Here is a 26,928-nt window from a genome sequence, read left to right as displayed (position 1 = left end):
AAAAATACTATAGCTCTGTGAATTATTAATAACTTATGTGAATGCATCTATATCATCTCCATTCAGGTGATAGAATAGGTCTAAGCAAGGGATGATGGCAAACATCAGCTGCTCTGAGAGACTGGGGCAGGAGGATCATAAGCTCCAAGCCAGCCTTAGCTATAACTATAGGCAGTTTAAGATCAACTTATACAACTGGACCAGGCTTTTGGACCACCAACCAGCTCCCAAATCATAGCACAGAGACTTATTAGTTGTGAATGCTTGGCTGAGCTCAGGCCCATTTCTGGATAGCTCTTTTAACTTAAATCAACCTGTTTCTCGCGATCCCCTGGAATTGGAATTTCAGATGGTTGCAAGCACTTTCTGTGTTAATGCTGATAACCAAGCGCGGGTCCTCTGAAAGAGAAGTCGGTGTTCTTAACTGTCTTTTTAAACCCTCGGTGACCTGGCACTCACTGCCTAGGTCAAGCTTTGAACTCACAACAACCCTCCTCAGCCGCCCACTGGTCAGGATTGCAGGAGGGAGGCAGTTCAGAAATATTCTTGCTTGTGCTTCGTCATGCCCAGGTGTGTGCATCACTCAGCTGACCCCGAATACACATTTGTGCGTGATGACATCAGGCGGGTGAATCGACTTTCTTTTTACGTGATCTGGTGTGAAAAACCCGTTGCCCCAGCATTCTGAAATAACCAGTCCTTCCGGGTGCTCTTCAGCGCCACTCCTGACATAAACTGTCTCTACAAGTGAACTCCTTTCTGAATTTCCTTTTGCTTTGCTGGCCTATTTGACTTATTCCCCATTTGGCTCTTCTTTTTCAAAAAATCTCCCCCATCTGCTATATTCTTTTTTAATTTAATTGAAATTTTGAGGCAGGGTTTTACTAGCTGGTCTGAAATTTACTGTGTAGACCAGATTGACCTCGAACTCACGGAGATTTGCCTGTTTCTGCTTTACCGCTACTGGCCCGCGCCTAAGAGCTGTTTTCGAATGCAAGCAGCCAGCATCCCAGACACGATGGACACCGATGCACACGTGATGCATGCTGGAGGGTCCTTGGTATACCTAGGAGAATAGCGCAAGGCGGCCTCCTGCTATGCTTGCTACGAGACATCCTCGCAGCCTGGCCCTCCTGGAGGTGCACCCGTAAGGACAAGCTTCCGGGAGCCGGGCAGAGCTGCACGTCCACTTCCAGCAATTCCTCTGTCTACGCCTCTGTCTCCGCCCTCTCCCCGCCCTGCCGGAAGGGTGACCCAGCCTCCTACACCCGGTTGTGGCTGCGGCGGGTTGGCGGCGGCGGCAGCGGCGACCCCAACACCAGCTCCGGGAGTCAGTGACTCTGGCATGGACGCGCGAATGGACCAGGAGACCGCGCAGTGGCTGCGCTGGGACCGGGTGAGGGCCGATCGCGGGCTCCTGGGTTCCCGGACGCGGCGGTTTGACCCGAGGGGCGCCGGGCCCAGCTTCTTCCTCCCCTGCTCCGCCGCACCGAGTCTTTTCGGAAAAGGCTGTTGCGGGACGGAAGCAGTTGTGTGGCCCGCTTGGCTGCTAAACCGGATAGAGGAGCGAACTGGGGCGGGGTGAACATAGCGGGACTGGGGCCGGGGTAGTACGGGCTTGAAAGGGTTTCTGGGGTTCTGTGACGGGCTGCGCATCCTCATCCGTCCAGAATCCGCTCGGTCTAGCTTTCCCGGGACCCGGACCCCTCCACCGTCTAGAGCACCCTTCCCGACCGCGTACTTGCTAATGGGTCTCTGGTGGCCCGGGGTCATCGGAGTTTCCTAGAGGACATTCACTTCCCTAGGAAGTGACTCAGGTTACACTTTGTCCCAGCTGCACCTTTCTGCTGTAAACTGTCTTATGGCTGAAACAGTTAGGTGGCCAGCTCAGGACATCACTTCCTCTGCCCTCTACAAGTTCTTTCCGACCTGTGCTTTCGTATTTCCCCATAATATTCCTCTTTCCTGTGTTCAGTGGACCTTGTTTGTTTTGTTGTTATTCCTGTGTGAACTTAAACGAGGTCTTCCTCATCTCTGAAGTGCAACTTATTTCTCTCGTACACTTTCTCTAAACAGCCCGGTCTTTTCCTTCCTGGCTCTTACTGGGATTGGAAGAAACAAAACCAGCAACCCCTTTACAGGTTTGTTCGTTTCATGTCTGTTGGTGCCCATCCAGGGTTGACTTCAGGAGGTGAGACCCACGCAGGTAGACGGAACCAATGCCCGGGGGGTAGGGCCTAAGTCGTAGTTAAAAGCTCTGCTTTCAGATTCTCTGTTGTTAAACATGGAGCCTTTCCTTTTAATTTTCCACGGGCCCCTGAAAATATGTAGCTTGTGCTGTGTGTTCCTGCTACCTCCCGTGTCTACCGTACCTGCACATAGTAGGTCCCTGAAGCATTTGTTGACTGGCAGAGGGTGAGAGTCTCAGAGAGGCCATTCCCCCCCCCCCACTCACACCTGTGTCCCCCCCCATCCTATTTCCTGGGTGCCAGTGCCAACTCCTTGAGGGAGTTTTTCTTTTTCTCTTTTCCTGGAAAGTTAACCTCGGGATGCTTAAGGGAAGGAAACTGTTTCCATATCTGATAACTTAGTAACTTGACTTGTGTGATAACTTAGTAGCTTGATTTGTATAGATTCTCCTAGTGCCGGGGTTAAAAGAAGTACTGTTCTGTACTGGGCTATGGTGAACCGTGCAGCTCATGTCATGGTGCCTGGGAAGTAGAGAGGATGCAGGAGGAGGCCCCAGCAAAATATATTGCCTAGCGACAAGCCCCAGTAACCTCTATCCTCCAACTGGCCCCCAGTTTTTACCTTCTGTCACCTCCCCATAATTCCACCATGTTTTGAACCCATTAAAGGAGTGACCTTCTGATTCTGTCAGAGCCCATGGTCTAATTACCTTTGGAAGCTACTTCACAGACACCCCAGAAGCGAGCAGCATTGCTTTCCTCGGCCTTCTCAATCTCAACAAGTTGAGACTCAGACTTAGTCATCAACCTCCATAAAAGAAAACCAGAAAATGTAGTTACTCCAGAATATGGGATCTGTCTAGGATTGGTACCTCCATGGGTAGAACTGGAGGGAAACTGTCCTTTTCTCCTTTGGAGATGTTTCAATGTTCTTTTCCCAGTCAGAGGGTGCGCGTGTGCGTGCGTGCGTGCGTGCGTGCGTGCGTGCGTGTGTGTGTGTGTGTGTGTGTGTGTGGTGTATAAATGTGTCTGTGTGTATGTGTGCATATTCATACAGAGGTTAGAGGTCGGCATCAAGTAGATTCCTCAGCCACTCCCCACTTTGGCTTAACTGACTGAGCAGCCCACTCTGCGCATCCATTGCCTGTAGCATTAGGGTTACAGATGAACTCTGCTGAGCTAGGCTTGTTGGTGCATGCTGGAGCTGCGAGCTTGGGTCTTAGTGTCTTGCATGCACTTCACTGACATAGCTGACTTTAGTCCCTCTCCGTTTCTGTAACTGGAGACAGGTGCCTCTCTGGGAAGGTCCCATTCATTTTTTCAGAGACACACCCACCAACCGAAAGTGCTGAAGCTGCTGACCCACCCGACACCGTGTCCCCTGCCGTGTGCTTCCCTCCCTTGTCAGTTTCCATCACTCCCAGGTGTGACCTTATCTCTGCTGCCCTCTCCACTTTGCAGTATCTCCCTGATTTGTTCTCTCGGGCTGCTGAGTCTTTTCTAGATAGCCAAGGTCAATTAGGACTTTTGAATCTACTGTGGAAGCCCTGGATATTGGGTGTGGCCAGGAAGCCTGTGTTTTCTCATCTACTCAGCCTGTGTTTGTTGAGCTCCTTTTGTTTACCAGCTCTGAGCTTTTCCTTGGGGGCACCAGGCAGTTTAATGGGTAAGATTGTTCTCTGTGATTGGGATCTACTGTTTTTAATTAAAAGGTTGGCCCAGGTTCCTGTTGCATCCGGAACAATTTGGAAGCATAGGCTTGACTCCAGGAAGCCAAGGTTTTATTGCAACCAATCTCAAAGTTTAATCCTGGGGCCTTATCTTGTCCAGTGTTCACTGGGTGGCTGACACCTGGAAGCCAGGACTGCTTACTCCGGTAGTCCTTAGCTTTCAATTTAGAAGTTCACGTGGAGTTAGGTAATCACTCTAGCTCTCCAATCTTAACATCTCCTGCAGTTCTTACGCAAAGAAAGCAAGGCCATGTATGGTGGATTTAAATGGTTCATATTCTTGTCTATGTGCAATTAATGTAATAGAATAGGCACTGGCCTGATGTTTATCGTGCAGTTAAGCAAGCCACTCAATCTCTGTAGTATAAAATACTACTAAAAGTCATCGACTCTTATTGGCCTGAATAGTCATTGAAACTTGACTAAATACAAAGGAAATACTTTATAAAAAAAAACAACTAAAAAATAACTATAAAACCCCACAAAAGTAAGGGTTTAGTTAAATTGACTGACGTTGCAAATTGTGCAAGAGAGCTTCTAGCTGGTTCCCCTTTTACAGATGGGGACACTAAATACTCAAGAAACTCCATAGCCTTCACAAGCATGGGTTTGTAAGTGATGGGTCTGGGGTCTCCCTACTAATTTTTTTGTTTTTGTTTTTGTTCTTTTGTTTTTTGAGACAGGGTTTCTCTGTAGCTTTGGAACCTGTACTGGAACTAGCTTTTATTGACCAGCCTGGCCTCAAACTCACAGAGCTCTGCCTGTCTCTGCCTCCCGAGTGCTGGGATTAAAAAGACATGCACCACCACCATCCGGCTCTAAATGTCTATTCTAAAACAGCTCCTTGTTCGTTTTCTCTAAAACTGCTTACCAAAGTAGGAAAGAAAATAATAAATCATACTATCAAAACATCAGAAAACGCAAAAGCCTGTATATATTCAGGTTTTGCCTAGAGGTTAGAATTACCTGTGTGAGTGTATGTGTGTGTGCGCGTGTGTGTTGAGGGGGGTGGCTGACTTTGCAGGGTTTTTTTATTTTTTAATTTTTTTTTTTTTTTTTGGTTTTTTGAGACAGGGTTACTCTGTGGTTTTGGAGCCTGTCCTGGAACTAGCTCTTGTAGACCAGGCTGGTCTCGAACTCATAGAGATCTGCCTGCCTCTGCCTCCCGAGTGCTGGGATTAAAGGCGTGCGCCACCACCGCCCAGCGACTTTGCAGGTTTTCTGTCCTTCTTTTAACCAAGCTGTGCCTAATACATCCATGTTTGTCTTTCAGAATCCCTTGACTTTGGAGTCAGTAAAACAGCTCATCGCTGAGGGTAATAAAGATGAGCTACAGAAATGCTTTGGCGCCCGGATGGAGTTTGGGACAGCTGGCCTTCGGGCTCCTATGGGAGCAGGGATTTCTCGAATGAATGACTTGACCATCATCCAGACCACACAGGTACCATGATTTTGTCATTGCTGGTATCTCCTGATGCACCTGATAGGTTTAATTTGTTTTAATTATGGATATGTTTTTGGATCTGACAAAGTTGAGAAAGTTCCCACTATTTAATCTCTGAAATGAGGCTTGTGCAGTCCTTGTTTAAAAATTCAGCAGCTTTCTATCCACCTTCTGTCTGCCCAGTCAGCCGTGCAACATGTTTATTGAACACCTGCTGATTGTCAGGCAGGGTCAATTGATATGACTAACACAGATTCCCTTGTGGCTTATTTCTGCCACATTCTGTCAACAATGAAGGTCAGCATCACAGGAGTGAGATGTTCTATCAGCTTGGGGTAGGTAATGATAGCCCCAAACTGGGTGGGTTTGATTTGTGTGGCCAGTTATGCCCTGCAATCTGATTCCAGGGCCTCCTTTAGAGCTGGAATATTCAGTATTAAACAAGCAGATCAACAGATTTTCATCAGTTAATTGGCAAAATCATATAAAACATATTGGGTTTCTCCAACTCAATGGTTTCTCAATCCGTGGGTCCTGACCATCAGAAAACACATATTTCTAATGGTCTTAGGAACTGCAACACTCCTCAGTAGCAAAGTTACAGTTATGAAGTAGCAATGAAAATAAACATATGGTTGGGAGTTCCTAGGACCATTCAAAATATGTGTTTTCCCATGGTCTCACGCCACATGTTGAGAACCACCGCTCAAACTTACATCACAGAGCAAAGGAGAATGTCTGAAATGCCTACTAACTCTAGGCTGGCGCTGTAGAGGAAGCAAGGAGTAAGCTCTTTGGAGGAAATGATGATTCAAGTAACGCACTAAGCAAAATGCTTATAGTATTATCCATAGCATGCAATGTATGCTAGACTGTGTGTGTGTGTAGGGACAAAAAGATAACCTTGGGTGTCATTTCTCAGGCACTATCCACCTTTTCTTTTGAGATAATCTCTAACTGGCCTAGAACTCTCCAAGGAGGCTAGACTGGCTGGCCAGGGAGCCCCGGGATCTAGGAGCTGCCTCTGCCTCCCCAGTTGTGGCGGGCTTCTCGACCAGCGAGAAAGAATGACCACCACATCAGGATTCTACTCAGATCACTCTTTACTGGAGTGCCCTTGATTGATGGGGAGCAGGAAAGGAGGGGGCAGGAAGCGAAGGGGGCAGGGAGCTAAGGGGAGAGACAGCAGGAAGCGAAGGGGGGAAAGCGAGAGAGAGCATAAAGCGAAGGGGAGAGACAGTAGGAAGCGAAGGGGGGAAAGCGAGAGAGAGCATAAAGCGAAGGGGCAGGGGCATTTAGGCAGCTGCTTAAATAGGGAATTGGCACACGGGTCGCCCTGTGATTGGCTGCCACCAACAGCTGACACCAGACCGCATCGGGATAGGCTCAAGGATCCTCATCCACCGCGCATGCGGGAAGCGGGACGCACAGCTCTCAAAGCCATAGCCAAATATGGAGTTGTTTGTAACCAACTAGACAGGATGTCAGCGCCATCTTGTAATGGCGATCCTGTCCGGCTCACTACACCAGTCAGTCCTGGATTTGCAGGCATGTCCCACCATGTCTAACGTCTTCTTTTGTTAAACTTGGCCTCTGGGAATTGAACTCGCGTGCTCAGGTTTACAAGGCAAGCGCATAACTAACGAGCCCCACTTCGCATGTTTTTATTTAAGTCATACAAAGGTCCTATATGGTGCATATTATTGCTGTTACTATTTATAGAGGTGGTAACTGAGGCATCGAAAGGCTGAGGAATGTATCTCTTCCTCGGTAGGGGCACAGTGGGGTGCAAGTCCATTTTCTGGCCTCAGAGTATAGACTTAATACCTGACGCTGAGCCACCTCTCACCAGAGCTGGGCATAAGCCATGTTCTGGAGCTCTTTAGGTCTGACACTAACCTTGCTCTTGCTCATCTCCGTGTTTCCAACGAGACGATGGAGATTCTGAGTAAGCTGGTCTGAACCTGGAGATAGTTGATTCTAGCTGCTCGGCACAGCATCTGACTTAGAAGAAAAAATAACCTTTTCATCTTACTGATCAGTTTGCGTAAGCACTGTTCCCCCCAACATATGATGTGCTAAAAATATAATTTTGGAATGATTTTTTTATCATATGTATGAAATATGTGCTTTTAATCCCTGGGCTATTTTCAGGGATTTTGCAGGTACCTGGAAAAGCAGTTCAGTGACCTGAAGCAGAGGGGCGTGGTGATCAGCTTCGATGCCAGAGCTCACCCAGCCAGTGGAGGCAGCAGCAAAAGGTACTTAGGTTTTTGCAGCACTTTGGGGATGGAGCCAGAGATATTTTTCGGAAAAGGATTTTTTTTTAATATTTTCTTTTATACTTTTTAATCATCATTTTAATAATTTGACTTTTTAAAAACTGTTTTTTAATGATGTGGATATGTGTATGCATGTGGGTGCAGGTGCTCCCAGAGGCCAGGGAGCTGGAGTTACAGGCATTTACCAGCCTCTGTAAGACAGTAGGGATAGCTGGGCATGGCGGTGCACGCCATTAATCCCAGCACTCAGAGGGACATTAGATCCCTGGAGCTGGAGTTACAGGCATTTACAAGCCTCTGTAAGACAGTAGGGATAGCTGGACATGGCGGTGCACGCCATTAATCCCAGCACTCAGAGGAACATTAGATCCCTGGAGCTGGAGTTACAGGCATTTACAAACCTCTGTAAGACAGTAGGGATAGCTAGACATGGCGGTGCACGCCATTAATCCCAGCACTCAGAGGGACATTAGATCCCTGGAGCTGGAGTTACAGGCATTTACAAACCTCTGTAAGACAGTAGGGATAGCTGGACATGGCGGTGCACGCCATTAATTCCAGCACTCAGAGGGACATTAGATCCCTGGAGCTGGAGTTACAGGCATTTACAAACCTCTGTAAGACAGTAGGGAGAGATGGGCATGGTGGTGCACGCCATTAATCCCAGCACTCAGAGGGACATTAGATCCCTGGAGCTGGAGTTACAGGCATTTACAAACCTCTGTAAGACAGTAGGGAGAGATGGGCATGGTGGTGCACGCCTTTAATCCCAGCACTCAGAGGCGAAGACAGATGGATCTCTGAGTTTAAAGCTAAACTGGTCTACAGAGCTAGATCCAAGGCTAGCTAGGGCTGTTACACAGAGAAACCCTGTCTCAAAAACAAAACAACAACACAAAAAAGTATAGACTCTTAACCACCGAACCATCTCTCCAACCCTTTGATTTTTCTTTTTAAATAACTTGACTTTAAACCCATAATAATTGCTTAACTATTAAAAAAGATTGTTTAGGCTGGGCCTTTAACCCCAGCACTCCGGAGGCAGAGGTGGGAGGATTTCGGTGAGTTCAAGGCCAGCTTGGTCTGCATAGCAAGTTCTAAGACAGCCAGGGCTACATAGAGAGAAAACCTTGTCTCAAAAACCAAAAATGATGTGGTCAGATCTGCTAGTAGCTTTAAAATTTTTGCTTTTCTATTTAAGTTAAGAAAATGAAGTTATTTGGGTGTTTAAAGGGTAATATTTACCCAAAGGAAAGAAACTGTCTAAATTGTCTCTGACTTGCTCCCATGTAATTTCTTCCCTCCTGTTCAAAAGCTTCAAGGCCTCTTCCTTTCTTGAACACACACCCTTCTCAGGCTGAAGCTTTGTGATGGTCCCAGCCCAAAGGACTCCTGTTTGCTGTGGGCAGATGAAGGCCAAGATAGTGAGACAGTAATGGCGGCATGTTTTTGAATGTTGATTGGGTATTTAGGATTCAAATCCCCCAAATGCCATAGAAAGCATTTAAAATTGGCCCTCAATATCCACTAAGGCTGGTTCTAAGACAAGCTCAATTCCAAAACCCAAAGGTGCACAAATCACCTACACAACACGGCATATGGTTTGGTAAAAACCTGTGTACAATTTCTCATTTTTTAATCTTTTCAATTTGGAGACTAGATCTCACCATGCAGCTCTTACTGGTACCGAATTTGTGATTCCTTTGTCTCCGTCTCCTAGAGCTGCAGGATTACAGTCACCCCATCCCCCACCCCCAAGCTTGGTGTCACAGCGCCTGGACCATTCTTTGTTGTGGGGCCTGCCCCGTGCATTGCAGGGTGTTTCGTGGCACTTCTGGCCGCTACCCATTAATTTCTATTAACTGTTGATAGCACATGCCCTCTCAAGCATAATTACTGGCCGTGCCTCTACATCAGAAACCTTGTGAGGAACAGATGAGCCCGAGCGAGAACCACTAAGCTAGGCTGAGATAGATAGTGTTGGCAGACTTTAATGCAGGCCTGGGTACATGCTCAGTGGCCTTGGACATGTGACAAGGTGACCTGTGAGGCCTTCATCCTAAACAGAAGGTGGCATGAGAGGACCCCAGCAGTCCTCAGCTTTGGGTACCAATGTACACATTAGAAAAACATCTTCTCTCCCTACCGTGTGCAATCTTAGGGCGCGGTGGCAGGGGCCAAGGCTACAGCTCGCTTAGAGTGCTTGCCTAGCACGCATGCGCAAGTGAAGCCCGGGCTTCCAGCCCAGCATACTTGTTTCTTGTTCCTCCCTATCGCCCGCAGTCTTGACCCCACTCTCCTGTTTCTTCATTCCTAGGTTTGCCCGACTGGCTGCGACTGCATTTATCAGCCAGGGGGTCCCTGTGCATCTCTTCTCTGATATAACCCCCACCCCATTTGTGGTAAGTAACCCTTCCAGCTTCTTGTCACGGGACCCAGGGTGATACTGCTAAATTTTATGGGCCTTGGTGCTCCTGGGCTTCGTCTGTTTTGGTGTCAGACAATTCCCTGATGCATGCTGGGCCGACTCCTCTCTCTCTAGGCCAGTTTCACCCACATCCTCATAATCTGCGTCTGGTGTGCAACTTTTCATTCCGAATTGGTTTTCTCAAAGTCTAATAAGGGTTGCGGCTAGAGCTCAGTGGTAGCACAGGCAGGGGCCTGGGTTCGAGCTCCGGCACCAAAGGAAAGGCAAGATACCATTTTATTTTGTTAAACTTTTGTCTGAGTTCTGATTTCTATTGCTGTGAAGAAACACTATGACCACGGCAACTCAGGGTTAGTTAAATGTTAGGTTAGGGAAACATTTAACTGTGGTGGCTTGCTTACAGTTCAGAGGTTTAGTTTATTGTCATGGTGCGAAGCAAGGCAGCATTCAGGCAGACATAGTGCTAGAAAAAGAGCTGTTCTTGCATCTTGACTGATGAGCAACAGGAAGTGAACTGAGATACTGGGTGTGGCTTGAGCATATATGAGACCTTAAAAAACCTCCACACTTCCTCTAACAAAATCCAATAAGGCCACACCTCCTAATAGTGCCACTCCCTTCAATGGCTGTTTTCTTTCAAACCACCACAAATTCAATGGATCTTTTGGCAAATTAGCAAAATGCTCATTTTTTTTTTTTTTAACTAGAGGTAGTTCTTCACTGCAATTATCACAATTAGGGAATCTCTTGGGTCTAAATCTGAGTCTACTTCTCTCAAACATTATATTACTATGTCTTTGAGCAAGTTGGTGTATATTATTTGTGTTTTAATAAATAAAGCTTGTCTGAAGACCAGAAGATACTAGTCAGCCATATAGACCAGGCAGTGATGGCACACATCTTTAAGCCCAGGATTGGCAGACAGAGGTAGACAGATCTCTGTTAGTTCAAGGCCACCCTGGGCTACACAAAATTAAATCTGTCTAAAAGAGAAACAGAGCTCACACAGAGGTGATCCCAGCACTTGGGATAACATGCCTTTAATTCCAGCACCATGGAGGTTGAAACAGGAGCAATATGGCTGGGTGGAGAGAGAAATATTCTATTCTATACAATCTAAGTGTCAGAAGCTAGCATACTGTAAGAGAACTGAATGACTGTCTCGCGAATCATAGAGTGATTCTAGCACTTTCTTTGAAACAGGGTCATGCTATGTAGCTCTGATTAACCCCGAATGTGGGCTGGGCTGACTTTGAATGTACAGTGATTCTTCTAGGTGCTGGAATTTCAGACATAAGACTCCACACCTCCTCGCTCATTCTGCCATTTCTCTGTACCAGGTCAAACCCCCAAGGAGTGTAACGTAACTCCAAGGAGAAAGTTATGGCAGAAGATAGAGAGGATCGGGTGGTTCAGATCTCAGGTTTCCTATGTAGAAATCTCATTGATAGCCAAGCATAGAATGAGCCAAGACCTTTCCGCCATTTTGGCACGTTGTCTTGTAAGGATGGGAACTGAGTTGAAATGTCAGGGCTAGATGTTAACCTTGGAGTGAGAGATGAAGAATCTGTGTACACACTCCATTGTCTCAGCTTTTTCCTTAGTGAGTAAGAAAAGGGAGGGAAGGGGAATGGGTACAGAGAGTAGACAGTGCTTCAGCTTCCTTCCTGAGCAAACGCTTTGCCTGAATGCAGAGTGGGGGCATGGCCCATCTTTGTCTTCAGAGAGTTTTCTAACTCTAAGAAGAAGACAGAAGGAGGGGACCTGGGAAATAGTTCCCTGTTTTGTGAGAATGAACATTATGAACATTCTGGAACTTTGGGCAGCCAGTTATAGTTATGAGACTTTAGTAGTCTCCTCTTAGCCTCAGGCAGAGTAGTCCATGGTAGTGAAAGCCGCAGATAATATAAAGGTTTATGCAGCTTGAAGCCTACAGTTCATTCCAATGAATGTTTAATTTATGGGTTAAGGGTATAAAGGACTAACAGCAGTAACTGATAATAAAATAGAACGGTTGTAGCAGTATCCTGGCATGAGGTTATGTGGGTGTGGGCCCTGCTAAAAGAGTTAAGGCTCTTCCTGGACCTCGAGTGACCGAGACAGAACAGAGCAAAGCCACAGGTGAGGGGGACACCACGTGTTACTTGATGGCACACAGGATGCTGAGTGGTGTGTTACAATATCAGGGTAATAAAGAGGGATGAGTGGGCCCAAACCCTGCATACTAGGCATTTCCCTTCTCTCTAATCTTTGCTGAGCACTGTCTCCTGCCCTGTCCAGCCCTACACAGTGTCACATCTGAAGCTCTGTGCCGGGATCATGATCACTGCCTCACACAATCCGAAGCAGGACAACGGCTATAAGGTACCACCACCCCCCCTCTCTTCACACGGTGCTCTTATAAGGCATCCCCACCCCCTTTGCTGTTTGGAAGTGGGTGCTCTGCGCCCTGCACCTGCTAAATGCATTCCTGGCTCCTCTAGGTCTACTGGGACAATGGAGCCCAGATCATCTCTCCACACGATCGAGGCATTTCTCAAGCTATTGAAGAAAACCTAGAGCCCTGGCCACAGGCCTGGGACGACTCTTTGATTGACAGCAGCCCCCTGCTTCACAACCCCAGCACTTCCATCAGTAATGACTACTTTGAAGACCTTAAAAAATACTGTTTTCACAGGTAACTGGACCGCGAGTTCACCTGAACTAATATGGTTGAGTCGTATTCTATGTTTGGTTTTAGTTTTGTTCCCCTTTCTTGGTGCATACGCTGTAGCTATATATGCAAGGGCCAGCAGGAGGGGCCCCCTTTTCTTAAAGGAACTGATAACAATCCTCATGACCTTGCCAGCTGCATGCTGCCTGTCTTCGCTCCTCAGAATTGCTATTCTAGTATGCAAACAGCCTAGGTGACCAGTCAAAGAAGCCACTGTAAGGTGGCTTTATTTACAAAAGCGGGTGGCGACCCATGGGCCACAATTTGAAATTCTGTAAACTTATATATTTGTGCCAATGTCTATATATGCTTGTATGGATACAAGTGTGTGTGTGTGTGTGTGTGTGTGTGTGTGTGTGTGTGTGTGTGTGTTTAATAGATGCATATGCATTTTCAAAGTTGAAGGTGATAAGCAAATTGCCCTCCAAGAACAATAGAGTAGTTGGCACCCACACCTACAGCCTGTGGTAATAACATAAGACCCATGTTTGACCCAGTGCTCAGCCTTATCAATTTATCATATCCCCTCATTTGTTAGATGAGAGCAATATCTCCTTTTCACTTATATCCCTTAAATATGAATACCTTTTTCATGTTTATTTGATATATATTTGTCTTTTCTACGTATTTGTTTGTCTGTTGTCTTCTTTATTTATTTAGAAAAAAGGTCTTGTTTATTTCTAGTATCTACTTTCCTCTTGTTACTTTTGAAACTTTTTATTGAAACCTCAACAATCTTATTAATATTTGGTTGTCTGTTAATTTTTGGTTTCTGGGTTTTATTTACGCTTTAAAAGACTCTATACCAGATTTTATAAGGGAAAAATTCTGCCATTTGAACTTTTGCATTTGCATTTTGTGTTATTGAATCTTTCAGGTCATTGGTCCTTTTTCATTCTGTACAGAGGACATAGCTCTGGTCGCTCTGAAAGGCTACAGCTGTGCCATCAGCATATGTGAGAGATTCCATCTTACTAAGGCGCCCAGCCCTCCCCTTGAGAGCCTTGCTTATATCCCTTGTCATTTCCATTTTGTCCTACTCCAGGAGTGTGAACAAGGAGAGCAAAGTGAAGTTTGTGCACACCTCTGTCCATGGCGTGGGTCATGAGTTTGTGCAGCTGGCGTTCAAGGCCTTTGACCTCGCTCCTCCTGAAGCTGTCCCCCAGCAGAAAGATCCGGATCCTGAGTTTCCAACTGTCAAATACCCAAATCCTGAGGAGGGTAAAGGTGTCTTGGTAACCTACTTTTATTAGATAATGGCTCTACCTTTTATACCCTAAGCCAGTGGTTCTCAACCTGTGGGTCGTGACCTCTTTCACAGGGACCTAAGAACTTCAGAACACAGATATTTGCATTATGATTCATATCAGTAGCAAAATTACAGTTATGAAGTAGCAATGGAAATAATCTTATAATTGGGGGTCATGATAGCATGAATACTGTATTCAAGGGCCACCGGTAAGGAAGGTTGAGAACCATTGTTCTAAAACATTGTTATCAAATCCATTATGTTTTTGTGAATTTTTAATGTGCTGGAAAATGAGTTATATCTCTGGAAATATGTTTATCAGATGGACATTAATTTCTTTTTTTTTAATTAAAAATTTCTACCTCCTCCCCGACATTAATTTCTTAAAGGAATTTTCAAACTTGACATCTTACAAGAGGACATAGAGCTAAAATCTAAAGTATTCTTTAAATTTTAAAGAAATATTTATTTGTATTTTATGTAAATTGGTGTTTTACTACTTGTATGTCTGTATGAGGGTGTTGGATCCCTGAGGAGCTGTAGTTACAGACAGTTGTGAGCTGCTGTGTGGATGCTGGGAATTGAACCTGGGACCTCTGGAAGAGCAGCCAGTGCTCTTAATTGCAGAGCCATCTTTCCAGCTCAAATTAAATTAAATTTTAATTGATAGTTTCTTTATTGCCAAGAATGCATAATAATAGAACAGAGATGGGGTTTTTAATTTTTAATTTTAGTATTTATTGTTAGAGAACATTATTTACAGTATGGTTCACACACCATTCTGAAAGGTTAGATGATACTGAGAGAGTTAGTTTGGTCTGCTTTGTGTGACCAGACACACACACACAGTGCCTACAAATTCCAGTCCAATCACAAGGCTGCCACAGTTTTGTGCGGTCACAGGGCAGGGATGGGCTGTACATTGGAACTCTCATCATCGGATCTCCAACTTAGGAAGATAAAATAAAATCTGACTAAGCAAAACCAGCTGCAGGAAAGAAAAAAAAAGCAGAAAACAAAAAGGCAGAAAAGAAAAACAACAACAACAACAAAATCCTACAGCCCTAATTTTGGGGCAAGCCCTTTATAGCTCATGAGACCATGCACATAAAGACTAAGGTGTGTTCTGTGTTCCTTAAGTAATTTTTATTTTCTGCACTTTTTTTTCAGACTTTATCTTTCGCCTTGGCTGACAAAATCAAGGCCAAAATTATCTTAGCCAATGACCCAGATGCCGACAGACTTGCTGTGGCAGAGAAGCAAGACAGGTGAAATTACCTTTGTTTATGTGTGTCATGAAAAGTACATAGAGGCCTGGCGGTGGTGGAACACAACTTTAATCCCAGTACTGGTGGTGGGGGGCAGAGGCAGGTGGATCTCTGTAAGTTCCAGGCCAGCCTGGTCTACAAGAGCTAGTTCCAGGACAGGCTCCAAAGCTCCAGTGAAGCCCTGTCTCGGAAAAAAAACAAAATAAAACAACAACAACAATAACAACAAAAATAAACCAGAAAAATACACAGAGAGCCAATAATAATATGTTTCTGGGAAGGTTGAGTTTTCCAGGTAATTATATTTGTTTCTACCGCAAAACATCTGGTGGATTCCTCTAGCAGGACGGTTTGCTGAGCCTATGGGCAGGGGATCACGACATAGAGCAAAGCAATCCAGTGCACTGGGAACTGAAATGACTCTTTGTGCCCCTCTCATGATGGAATTGAATTTAGTATGTGAAGGTCTCCATGCCTGATAAGGCAAGGTCCTTTTTAGGATGCTAGTTTTGCAGTTCACTTTCTGCCAGTGAATCTGATAAGGCACTGGACCTTCAAGGCAGTTTTGAGTTTAGGGGGAACAGACAGATGTTCAAACTATAGACTTTGTCAAAGATGAAAATCCAACCATCCTTGGCTAATACCATGGAAGCTGCTAGGTGTTTGTGATGGGGCAGGTCCATTTCAGCCCAGTAATTTAAAGACCGGAACAAGGTGTACAGAAAGTATTCCGAGCTTCGTTGGCCTAGCTCCAGGGACTTCTGGGCCTCCCTGGAGGTTGCTAAAACATAGGCCCTGTTTCCTTGCAGTGGTGAGTGGAAAGTGTTCTCTGGCAATGAGTTGGGGGCCCTGCTGGGATGGTGGCTCTTCACGTCTTGGAGAGAAAAGAACCCAGATCGAAGCACCCTTAAAGACACATACATGTTGTCCAGCACTGTCTCTTCCAAGATCTTGCGGGCCATTGCCTTGAAGGAGGGCTTTCATTTCGAGGTAAGGTGATTTTGACTTCCATGTTTCCTAAAACAATGTTTTTCCTTTCTTTTCATTTTTTCTTTTATATTTTGAGACAGGGTTTCATATAGCCCAGACTGGCCTTAAACTTCATATATAACCAAGGATGACCTTGAACCTCTGATCCCCCTGCCTCTACCTGCCCATTGCTAGGATTATAGGCACGCACCGTGACTCCCAGTGTCTGTGGAACTGGGGCCAGCACTCTGCCAATTGAGCTGCATCCCCAGCACCAAACATTTTTTTTTCTTTTGGGTTATCCCTTTAGGAAACATTGACTGGCTTCAAGTGGATGGGAAACAGAGCCAAACAGCTAATAGACCAGGGGAAGACGGTCCTGTTTGCATTCGAAGAAGCTATCGGTAAGAAGTAATAATGAGGTTCACACAGATTGCTCAAGACCGCTGCGTTCAAGACACTGGGCTAAATTGTTTTGCTTCTGTTTGTTTGGTTTTTGAGACAGGATCTTATGTAACCCAGGCTGGCCTCAAACTCTGTACCGAGGATACCCTTGAACTCCTGACCTACTGCCTCTGTCTCTGAAGTGCTAGCATCCGTCACCACTCAGTCCAGTGTAAGCTGATCACGCTCTGGTCCGCTGGGGGCTCAAACCCAGGACCTTCTGTGTGTAAAGCAGACGCGATAGCATTCGTATCTAGCTTCTCCAACACTTAATTGAAGAACACATGTGTGTGCCAGACTAGCCCCTTACATGGACTAGCCAGCAGGCTTGCCCTCCGTGCAGCCTGTTCCGGTGCTGTCAGAGAATCCACCCCAGAGCTGTGTGTCTACCGCTTTGTCTGCAGGGTATATGTGCTGTCCTTTTGTTCTGGACAAGGATGGCGTCAGTGCAGCGGTCCTAAGTGCAGAGCTGGCAAGCTTTCTAGCAACCAAGAATTTGTCTTTGTCTCAGCAGCTCAAGGCCATCTACTTAGAGTAAGTGTCTATGGCGGTGGTTCCCAACCTTCCCAACACTGTCACCCCCATCGTAAAATCATTTCATTGCTACTTCATAACTGTAATTTGGCTACTGTTTTGGATCATAATGCAAATATCTGATATGCAGGCTATCTCGTAGGCGACCCCCAAAGGAGTCATGAGCCACAGGTGAGAACCACCGGTCTGTGGACTGTTGAAGGAATGATGGTTGTATTTCAAGTGCTCTAATTCTGCTGACGTGTTCTGTCTCTTATGAAAATCAAGGTCACCTCTTCCGTTTAATGGGTCACCACTAATTAGTAATGGCCATTTGTGGTTGTGTGAGTTCTAGCTCGTGAGAACATTACAAGAATGGCTTTATCGAAGAGTGTGACTTTAAGTAGTCAACGTCATAAAAAGATTAAAGGCATCGATATTGTAGCCAGGACTGAGTGCTCCTGTGTGGCACAGAAGCTGCTCGGGCGGCACAAACAGTAACCCGTGCAGCACGGCTGTGTTCCATAATAAAGCCGAAACTTACCTAAGCAGACTGGTCTGCAGTAGAGTACTGACTCATAGTTTTACTATGTGTGCCTGTCATTCAGGGAACAATCTCGGCTTTTCATTCCTCGGCCGTGACCAGCTGATTGATACTGTTCTGCCTTAGCCTGGAGTTTGACAAGCAGGCGTGGCTGGCTGGCCATCAGGTCCCCGGGATCTGTCTCTGCCTGTCTCTGTCTCCCGAGTGCCGGGACCACAAGCATGCACCTCCATGCCCATCTTTATTTTATTAGGATTCTGGGAATTACTCAGGTCCTCATGCTTGGGACTGAGTTAGCGTCATGAACTGAGCTATCTCTCCTACCCTGGACCTCTTTTGTCATTTTCCTTTTAAGTTTATTCACTTCTGTTTTATGTATGTGGCTGTTTTGACTGCCTGAGTCTATGCACCATGTGTGTGCCTGGTGCCCACAGAGGCCAGAAAAAGGTCATCGGGTCCCCTGAGGATTGGTATTGCGGATGGGTAGGAACTGCCTTGAGGGTGCCGAGAACTGAACCCGGGTCCTTTGGGGGAGCAGCTGATGTTCTTAATCACTGAGCTGTCTCCAGCCCCCTTTTTTTTACGTTTTTTTTAAACAATTATTTCTTTTGTGTATATGTATGTGAGTGGGTGCACACATGCTACCAAACACACATGGAGGTCAGAGGACCACTGAGAGCAACAGTTTCTCTCCTGCTACCACGTGTGTCTGAGGGTCAGCTCAGGTCATCAGGCTTGGCCGCAAGTACCTTTACCCACTGAAACGTTTTGCCATTTTTGAACCTTTTTTTAAATGTTAGATTATTCTTTTGAAGTTGGTTAGGGCTACCCGTTTCACTTATTTTAGAATGTGCTAGCTGGTACATATCTTGCAAACAGTCTACAGAAATTTTTGGGGCTCGTTTTGCTTAAGTTTGTGGGTTTTTTTTTTCTCTTATAGGTATGGCTATCACATTACCAAAGCTTCATATTTTATTTGCCACGATCAAGGCACCATTCAAAAATTATTCGGAAACCTGAGAAACTATGATGGGAAGAATAATTATCCCAAAACATGTGGCAAGTTTGAAATCTCTGCTATCAGGGACCTTACGACGGGCTATGATGACAGCCAGCCTGATAAAAAAGCCGTAAGTCATGTTGTTTACTTTGATCAACTAATTTATTTTGTGTTTACCATTTCTGCAGTTGGAACAGATTCATTTATTCACGTGGCAGGCTGAAGCTAACTTGGGACACTCAAGTGTTGTTGTAATAAACTATCCGGGAAGTTAGAGCTGGTGCTGTGTAGCTCAGGGGTAGACTGCTTGCTTAGCATGCACAAGGCCCAGGTTAGACCCCTAGCCTAGAAAAATGAAATCATGGGCTAAAATTGCAAGTAACCTCACAAGTCATCTGGTGATAAATGGCATCCAAAGTCATTCTTTCACACTCAAGGAAATTGTGACCCAAAAGGGCAGTAATAACTGGGGAAGGTCCAGGTGACATGAGACTTTGAACTCTGGATTAGCTTTCCCTCTAACTCACTCAGCACACGCCACTCCAGAGAGTGTCTGAGTCACATGGAGAGTGTGTGACTACTAGCTGGTATGATGGCACATACCGGTACATCTTTAAATCCCTACACGTGGCGGATCAAGACAGGAACATCAGAAGTCTGAGTCTGAGGCCAGCCTGGGCTAGGTCATGAACGGTGTTGAAGGCCACTCTGGAGTTTCTCATTGAGTAGGCCTGAGATAAGGACAAAGAATTTGCACACCTAATAAGGTTCAATGCCCTTCGACCAAAGAATGGATAAGGAAAATGTGGTACATTTACACAATGGAGTACTACACAGCAGAAAAAAATAACAGCTTGAATTTTGCAGGAAAATGGATGGAGCTAGAAGACATTATTTTGAGTAAGGTAACCCAGATACAGAAAGACAATTATCACATGTACTCACTCATAGGTGGTTTTTAAACATAAAACAAAGAAAACCAGCCTACAAATCACAATCCCAGAGAACCTAGACAACAATGAGGATCCTAAGAGAAACATACATAGATCTAATCTACATGGGAAGTAGAAAAAGACAAGCTCTCCTGAGTAAATTGGGAGCATGGGGACCTTGGGAGAGAGTTGAAGGGGAGGGGAGAGGCAGGGAGGGGAGCAGAGAAAAATGTAGAGCTCAATAAAAATAAAAATATTCTAGATACTGGTCCACTCTGGGAGAGCCACTTGTTTTCTGAGAATCTGGCCTTCTCTGACTGCATGTGGCCTACTCACTGTAAAGCCCATGCTTGCCTTGGGATCTCTCTAGAGCCAGAGGTAGCAGAAGTTCAGGGCTGGCTGTGCCGAGATTAGGAGGAGAGCAGGAACAGCCTGACGAGCTATTAGATGTCTTCCCTGATTTTTACCTTTTTCTGTTTTGTTTCGAAATTTTCTTAGGTACACAGTTTATTTATAAGAGATAGATTATGGTAGAAGGATTATGGTGAAGTAGGATAGTGTATTGCCACACCGAGACAACCAACCATCCTTCCTTTCAATTGTTTCTCTTGGTGTTTGCCACAGAACTTTTGTCTCTCTCATGGAGATAAAGAATCCATGCCTACACTTCCAACATTCTGTAGCCCCTGCCTGCCCTCATGAGTTACATCTGAGCCTTGACTACAGTGGCTAGTCGTTACCAAACCTGTTCAGTATATTCTTCACAGGGCTTCCTACTGTCCATAAAAAGTTCCATTTCCTATAACTGGTCATTGCTTTCTTTGTCTAGATTCCTATGCCACTGTCACTAGTCCTCGCAAACGTCTCCCCATGGCATTTTCCACTGCTCTCAGGTCTCAGCCACTGTGTGGGCTTCAGTCTGAGTCCATTGGCCATGTCCCCCAGCCTTCCATGCCGTCCGTGCCTGCTATCCTCTGGACAGCAGCTGTCATTCTCAGAATGCCGTTTGCCAAGGTTGAGACCCTCACTCCTGACCTTCTGGCGTTTTCCTGTATTCATTTTCCTACACCACATCTACTTGCTTCCTGGAGTGGCAGTAGTAATTTTAGGGAGACTGTTAGGTCTGCACATATTTTGCTTTTTGCTCTCACACTTCCGCAGACTCAGAGTTCGAAAGCATTGCTCCATTATTGCTGGGCGTCCAGGCACTGTGTTCAGCATCTACTCATCTATTTAGTGAAAAACGGAGTCAATGTGTGATGGCTTAAAGGACATTAACACCATACCCATCATTTCTTCACAACTGATTCCGTTCCCTCAATGACAACATGTCCTCTGAACTCAATGTTGTAAACTTTGTGTGTTGGCTAGCATTTCTCTCTGTTCAGGGAGAGTTGTGGTCACTTTTAGATCTGTCAGACTTTTTGGTACTGCAGCAAAATACCCAGGAGAAGCAATTTCAATGCTGAAAGGTTTGGGGACTCACTGTTTCTGTCAGTGGTCGTGTGGCTCCACTGTTCTGAGGCCCGTGGCAGTGTAGAAGTCTGACAGAGAGGGGCAGGTAGAAGGAAGCTGGTCGCTTTGTTTGTTACAGACAAGATGCAGGAAAAGTACAGCAAGGAGTCAGGGCCAAGTTAAACCTTCAAAGGTGGGCTCCAAAGACCCACTTCCTCCAAGTGGTCCCTGTAATGGTAAAAATAAAATGACGCCATTCCCCAAGGGGCCTGTGGGCCATGAGGGGCAGCCGGTCCCAGGCAGGAAGCTGCACAGAGCTGCAGTGAATGAGAGACAGAGATAGGCACACTATGTTGAGTGAGGTTGGATATTTATTTAGTGGGTTATGAAAGGGAAGAAAGAGGGAGAAGGGGAACGAGGAGAGAGAGGCAGAAAGAGAGAGTGGAAGAGAATCAGAGAGGTTAGGGAGAGGAAAGAAGTTACCTCTCGTGAGAGAGGCAGAACAGAGAGAGCTCTTAGGAAGGAAGATCCACTTGCCTAGGCAGACCAGGGAGGGAGTGGGCAGGACTTGTCTCTTAAAGGGACAGGACAGACCATTACAGTCCTCATCTTCCACAGTTCCAGGCCTTCTCAGGACACTACTAAAACACTGCATTATCAATGCATTAAACCATTGATTAGGTCAGAGTCCTTTGGATCCAACTTTATCTGGAAATGCCCTCACAGACACACCCAGAGTGTGCTCTATACCTTTCCTAGTCTTGTCTCAATCTAATCAAGTCAGCTGTCACAGTGGGTCCTTTGGTCTATGGGCATCATTTTCTTTAGGTCTCAGTTTTCTTGGTATATCATGGAAGGGTGATATATCAAGGAAGGGTGGTGGTTGACTGGTTTCTTAAAGAGTTCCTAGGTAGATGCTGGCTCTCCGGGACTGTTACCTTTCCTTCTTTGTTTCTTCTTGTCCCACTCTACTCCTTTTTTGAGGGATTTTTCTCAGCTTTTAACTTTTAGTGTTCCTGTTAACTGTTAATTTCAATTCTTATTCTAAGTTTTTCCCATAATGGTATCCTATTATTGTTTTTGTTTACTGTACCTTTCTAAAGATTCTTTTTAAAAATTAAATATTTTTCATCAATATAGCCTTGATTTCCTCCATTTTTTTGTTTTTTTAAAACATTTTTTTAAATGGCTTTTGTTTAGTTTTTGTTTTTCCTATTAGTTTTGGACTTATTTACCCACTGTCTTTCCCTAAGGGTCTCTCAGTATCCTTTACATACTTAACTGGTTGTAAGTTTTGTGTGTACATGACAAATGACCTAATGGGCTTTGTGGATCTTAAGTAGCAAGACAACTATTCTAAGACTGACCTTCACTTTGGAGCTATTGGGCTGGTCCAGAACCTAACCCTGTGGTTTCTGAAGGGATGTAAATTGACTTGTCAAGGCCCTAGAGGTCTGGCTAGGGGCAGGTCTGGGACAACTCACTCAGTGTGTCCCTTCAGACCGTACACTCCATGGTACCTGGTGGTCCTAGTTTCTGAGCCTTTTTGATTCAAATGCCAGAGAACTCATTCCTGGCAGGCAGAGAAGAGCTAGCAGGGAATAACTTTGAGCGTCTGGTAGCTTCTCTTCAACCCTGTTTCTCTGTTTCATTCCTGCCTCACACCAACCCTTGGCATATCTGGTACCTCTCAGATATCAGCCCCGCTGGACTGTGCAGAGCACAGTCTCCTTTCCTGTTTCTGTCTCCACCCTCTGTGCTGGGACCCCACAGTCACGGGTTTCATCACACCATTTCTAAGTCATTGTCTGCTTCCTGTCTTCCATGGTTGAGTGACCTCCGCGTCAAGTGTCACCGTCTTTGTTCCTCTTTGCCCTTGTGTTTATGCCTATGAAAACACAAAAACTGTTCACTTTAGTGATGTTCTGAAGTTAACAACTGTAAATACATCTGTCAGAGTTTTGTATAAAAAACAAAGGAAAAAAATACCTCCTTATGAATCTTTTATTTTGACAAAATTCCAATTTACAGCCTTGAGTTATGATCTAATTTTCTGTAGTACATTATTCAGCTGAAATAATGTGTTTCAATTTGAACAAAACCTTCATAACTGCTAATTTATGGACGTAGAAAGCCAGTCTGTGAAGTTTCTGAATGTTCACACACCACTAGGATTGCATTCTCTGACTTCCTAAGGAATGTCCTTGTGGCCAATGTATTCATCTGGTATTAATTTTCTTGCTTATTTGGGACGGATTCACCGGGTCAGAGCAGCTGGTTACTGTCTCTAACTGTGTGACGTGTACGAATTAATCTCTAGGTTCTTCCTACCAGTAAGAGCAGCCAAATGATCACCTTTACCTTCGCCAATGGAGGCGTGGCAACCATGCGTACCAGCGGGACAGAGCCCAAAATCAAGTACTATGCAGAGCTGTGCGCTCCCCCTGGGAACAGGTATGACATGGATGGTGGCGCCGTGCCTCTTAGTCCTGAGATGTGCGGCTTAGTCAGAAACTGTGGCGATACTATGTTACCATAGACTACTTTAAAAATTAAAAAGTAAAAATTAGCTGTCTTGGTGGCGCACATTCTTAATCCCAGCACTCAGAAGGCAGAGGTAGGTGGATTTGATTGAGTTTGAGGCTATCCTGATCTACAGAGGAAGTTCCAGGACAGCCAGGGATACACAGAGAAAGTCTGTCTTAAAAATCAAAACTTGAAAAAAAATAAAATCAATTTAAAATTTTTTAGAAAGAGGTAATGTAGTAATAATGCTGTTTAACATGTAAAGCACTATGCTATTTAGGCTTCCATGTTGCTTTTCAGAGTAGGCTTCATTTCAGACCTTTATAAACTGGGGACCGGGCGGGGGGAAGCTTTTAAAAACTGCCCTTGTGTTACAACCATTGAAAGGTGGCTCCTCTTTATTAAAGGGGCATTGGGTTCTAGGTTGGGCATAATATCACAGCTCAAGGAAACATCAGCCTACTGACATGCAACAGCAATAAAAACATAACTAAGATAAGCTTAAATATTAATAGACTTTATGCCATGCATTTTATTTATTAATAGAATTATCTAACCTATGAATTAGTTAGAATCAAAAAGATTTTCAAGTCTAGGTCCTGTTACTTAAGAGATAATTTTGTGCAGGGCAGTGGTGGCGCAAGACTTTAATCCCAGCACTCAGGAGGCAGAGGCAGGCGGATCTCTGTGAGTTTGAGGCCAGCCTGGTCTACAGAGCGACTTCCAGGACAGGCTCCAGAGCTACACAGAGAAACCCTGTTAGATTTGAACAAAGGAAAAGACCACTACCCCAACTAAAGAGACTGCCAGGGCAAATTTAACCCTGATCATGAGGGTGCATTCAGAAGAGCAAGCACAGGGAGACCGGAAGTGTGACTGTCTTCTTCCCCTCGGCTGGAGTCCGCTAGTTTTAAAGGAATGGGCACAAAGGAGATGAAGGAAAGAGGAAAGGGCTCGCTGTTTAATTCACTAAGTAGGGAATGCAGTAGGTCTTTGTATAAACAAGAGTTTTACTGCATGGGGTGGGGCTTTAAAATATTTGCAGAAAGGTTTTATAAGGTGATGGGGGGGGACAGATTTGAATTCCTTGTTAAACACAACTTTTATAGTATTTGATAGAAAGATTTGTAGTTAATGTTTCTTGCACCGTGAAGAGGCCTCTGTATACGCCCTTTCTCTGAAGGCAACTTGGCGTCTGTGACCCGAGGACAAACAGTATCATGAGCAGTCTTCCAGGAAGACTGAGGACTTCACAGAGATGTGGTCAAAGTTGAGCAGGATTGAAGCACGAGCAAAATCAGGAATGTTTCCTCTGTGTTGTTAGATACAGACAGTATAGATCCCTGGGGATGCTAGGATTAAAATTGTGGTTCTTTAAAGTTCCTAGAAGAAGAGCAAAGAGTAATTTTATTTATTGTGAAAACCTTGGATTGAAAAACCTTTAGGGAAAAGAATACATATCCTATCGCCTCCTGGGATTTTCCACCCAAAGTCAACAAATGCGTTCCCACACTAAAGTTCATGGAGTCCCGTTCTTTTCTGAATTCCACTGTCTTGAAGTTTAGTTTCAGTCTCACTAGGTCCACGAAGGGAGCATTTTAAAATACAGTTTGCAGGGACCTAGAGAGACGGCTCAGTGATTAATATGTGAGCCGCTCTTGCAGAGGGCCCTAATTCTTTCCTTGGTGACTCACACACCATGTCACTCCAGCTTACGTATACACTTGTGCATATTAAAAATTAATCTGTAAAATACACTTCTATATGTTTTAAATGTCTAATTTTGCTTGGAAGCTGTGCCTCATACTTATAATCCTTAATCCCAGCACTCAGGAGGCTGGGGTAGGAGGATTGTTGGGATTTCAAACAGAGCCTGGGATACATAACAGGATCTCATCTCAAAACCAAGATGCTAATGCAGGCCTCTAAGCCTTTGGAAGGCAGAAGCAGATGAGTCTCTGTGAGTGTGAGGCCAGCCTGGTATGCATAGTTACTTAGTGAGACTGTCTCAAAAAAGAGCAAATCTCTGTACTTGTTTGGCATTGGAATAATCCATTAATCTGAATTCTCCCCCCACCTTCTATTTTTCAGTGACCTGGAGCAGCTGAAAAGGGAACTAGATGAGCTAGTCAGTGCCCTCGAAGAACATTTCTTCCAGCCACAAAAGTATAACCTGCAGCCAAGGGCAGAATAAATTATCCCAGCATTGGACACGATCTCATTTACCTCCAATTAAGCGATTAAGCTTAACTTTTCTTTTTCTTTTTTTTTTTTTTTTTGAGATAGGGTTTCTCTGTGTTAACAGCCCTGGCTGTCCTGGAACTCATTTTGTGTAGTGAGTCAGGCTGGCCTTGAAAACAGAGATCCTCTTGCCTCTGCCTCCAGAGAGCTGGAATTAAAGGTGTGTACCATCTCGCCAGGCTGAACTTGATTTTCAAAGCAATATTCCTGAGGGCCAAGCCATCTGGACAATTACAAGTAGTTACATCTTTCAACAGCACTGCCTTCCTGGGGTTTTATACTTTTGCCCCAAAAACTGAATAAAGAAAACATGACCAAACCAATCAAACTAATATCTTTATGAAAATGTTAAGTCTGGGCATTATCTGAATTTTTTAAATAAAGATTTTTTTTTCAAAATTCAAAAAGTAGATTGTAAATAATATGCCTTAATTTGCATACACAATTATTCTGTGTAATTCTTTGTATGTGTAGTTGAAATAGACAGAAAACTAATATAGTTCCTAAGTTCCAGGCTCTGCTGATATTTAGTGTATGTCAGGATCTCATAGAAGTAAACTATAATTCCAGTGAAAAAATGCCTCACAGCAGGATTTGTGCATTTGCCAGTGAGAATGAAGGCGAGCAGGCAAAGAGCAAACCCTGCTTTCTTCCTCATCCTTTATACAGGTTGCCATGAGAAGGTGTGTCCCAGATTTAGGGTGGGTCTTCTGACCTCAAGTGGTCTGGATTGAAGGTGGGTCTACCCACCATGAATGATCCAATTAACTCAACGTTCCTCACAAGCGTGCCCAGATGCTTGGGTTTTTAGTTAATTCCCAGATGTGGTCAAGCTGACAACCACATACCCACCACAGCATGTGAGAATCAATGTTGGAAAAAACATCATGGCTGCAGACGTCTCCATGGAAACAAGGCATGATGACTGCCCACATCAATCCATAGATAAAAACAAACTAGAGGCATGAGATATCCCAACATGATCCAGGCATGGTCAAGAG

The 26,928-nt window shown here is 44.9% G+C and overlaps 1 protein-coding gene across 1 annotated transcript; it reads left to right on the top strand.

Annotated features, from left to right (window-relative positions):
• The first annotated feature begins 1,003 nt into the window (after positions 1-1,003).
• On the top strand, positions 1,004-26,334 carry Pgm2 (phosphoglucomutase 2). Its single transcript, XM_075943462.1, has 14 exons — positions 1,004-1,396; positions 5,193-5,360; positions 7,518-7,624; positions 9,963-10,047; positions 12,354-12,437; positions 12,557-12,750; positions 13,832-14,021; positions 15,206-15,303; positions 16,113-16,293; positions 16,583-16,676; positions 17,121-17,250; positions 18,714-18,903; positions 23,481-23,614; positions 25,778-26,334. Exons 1-14 carry the CDS (start codon positions 1,346-1,348, stop codon positions 25,878-25,880), a joined length of 1,809 nt encoding a protein of 602 aa, XP_075799577.1. The 5' UTR covers positions 1,004-1,345; the 3' UTR covers positions 25,881-26,334.
• Positions 26,335-26,928: the final 594 nt, after the last annotated feature.

This window comes from Microtus pennsylvanicus, chromosome 12, assembly GCF_037038515.1.
Source record: "Microtus pennsylvanicus isolate mMicPen1 chromosome 12, mMicPen1.hap1, whole genome shotgun sequence".
In the NCBI taxonomy this organism is placed as follows: domain Eukaryota; kingdom Metazoa; phylum Chordata; class Mammalia; order Rodentia; family Cricetidae; genus Microtus; species Microtus pennsylvanicus.
Note: the sequence above shows the minus strand (reverse complement) of the source record. Positions and strands in the feature narration are given on the sequence as shown.

Excerpts from the sequence above, each read along its gene's own strand:
- Pgm2 (XM_075943462.1), top strand. The coding sequence starts at position 1,346 with ATGGACGCGCGAATGGACCAGGAGACCGCGCAGTGGCTGCGCTGGGAC. Across the intron at positions 5,361-7,517 it reads CCATCATCCAGACCACACAG|GGATTTTGCAGGTACCTGGA; the intron begins GTACCATGATTT and ends GGCTATTTTCAG. Across the intron at positions 7,625-9,962 it reads AGTGGAGGCAGCAGCAAAAG|GTTTGCCCGACTGGCTGCGA; the intron begins GTACTTAGGTTT and ends CTTCATTCCTAG.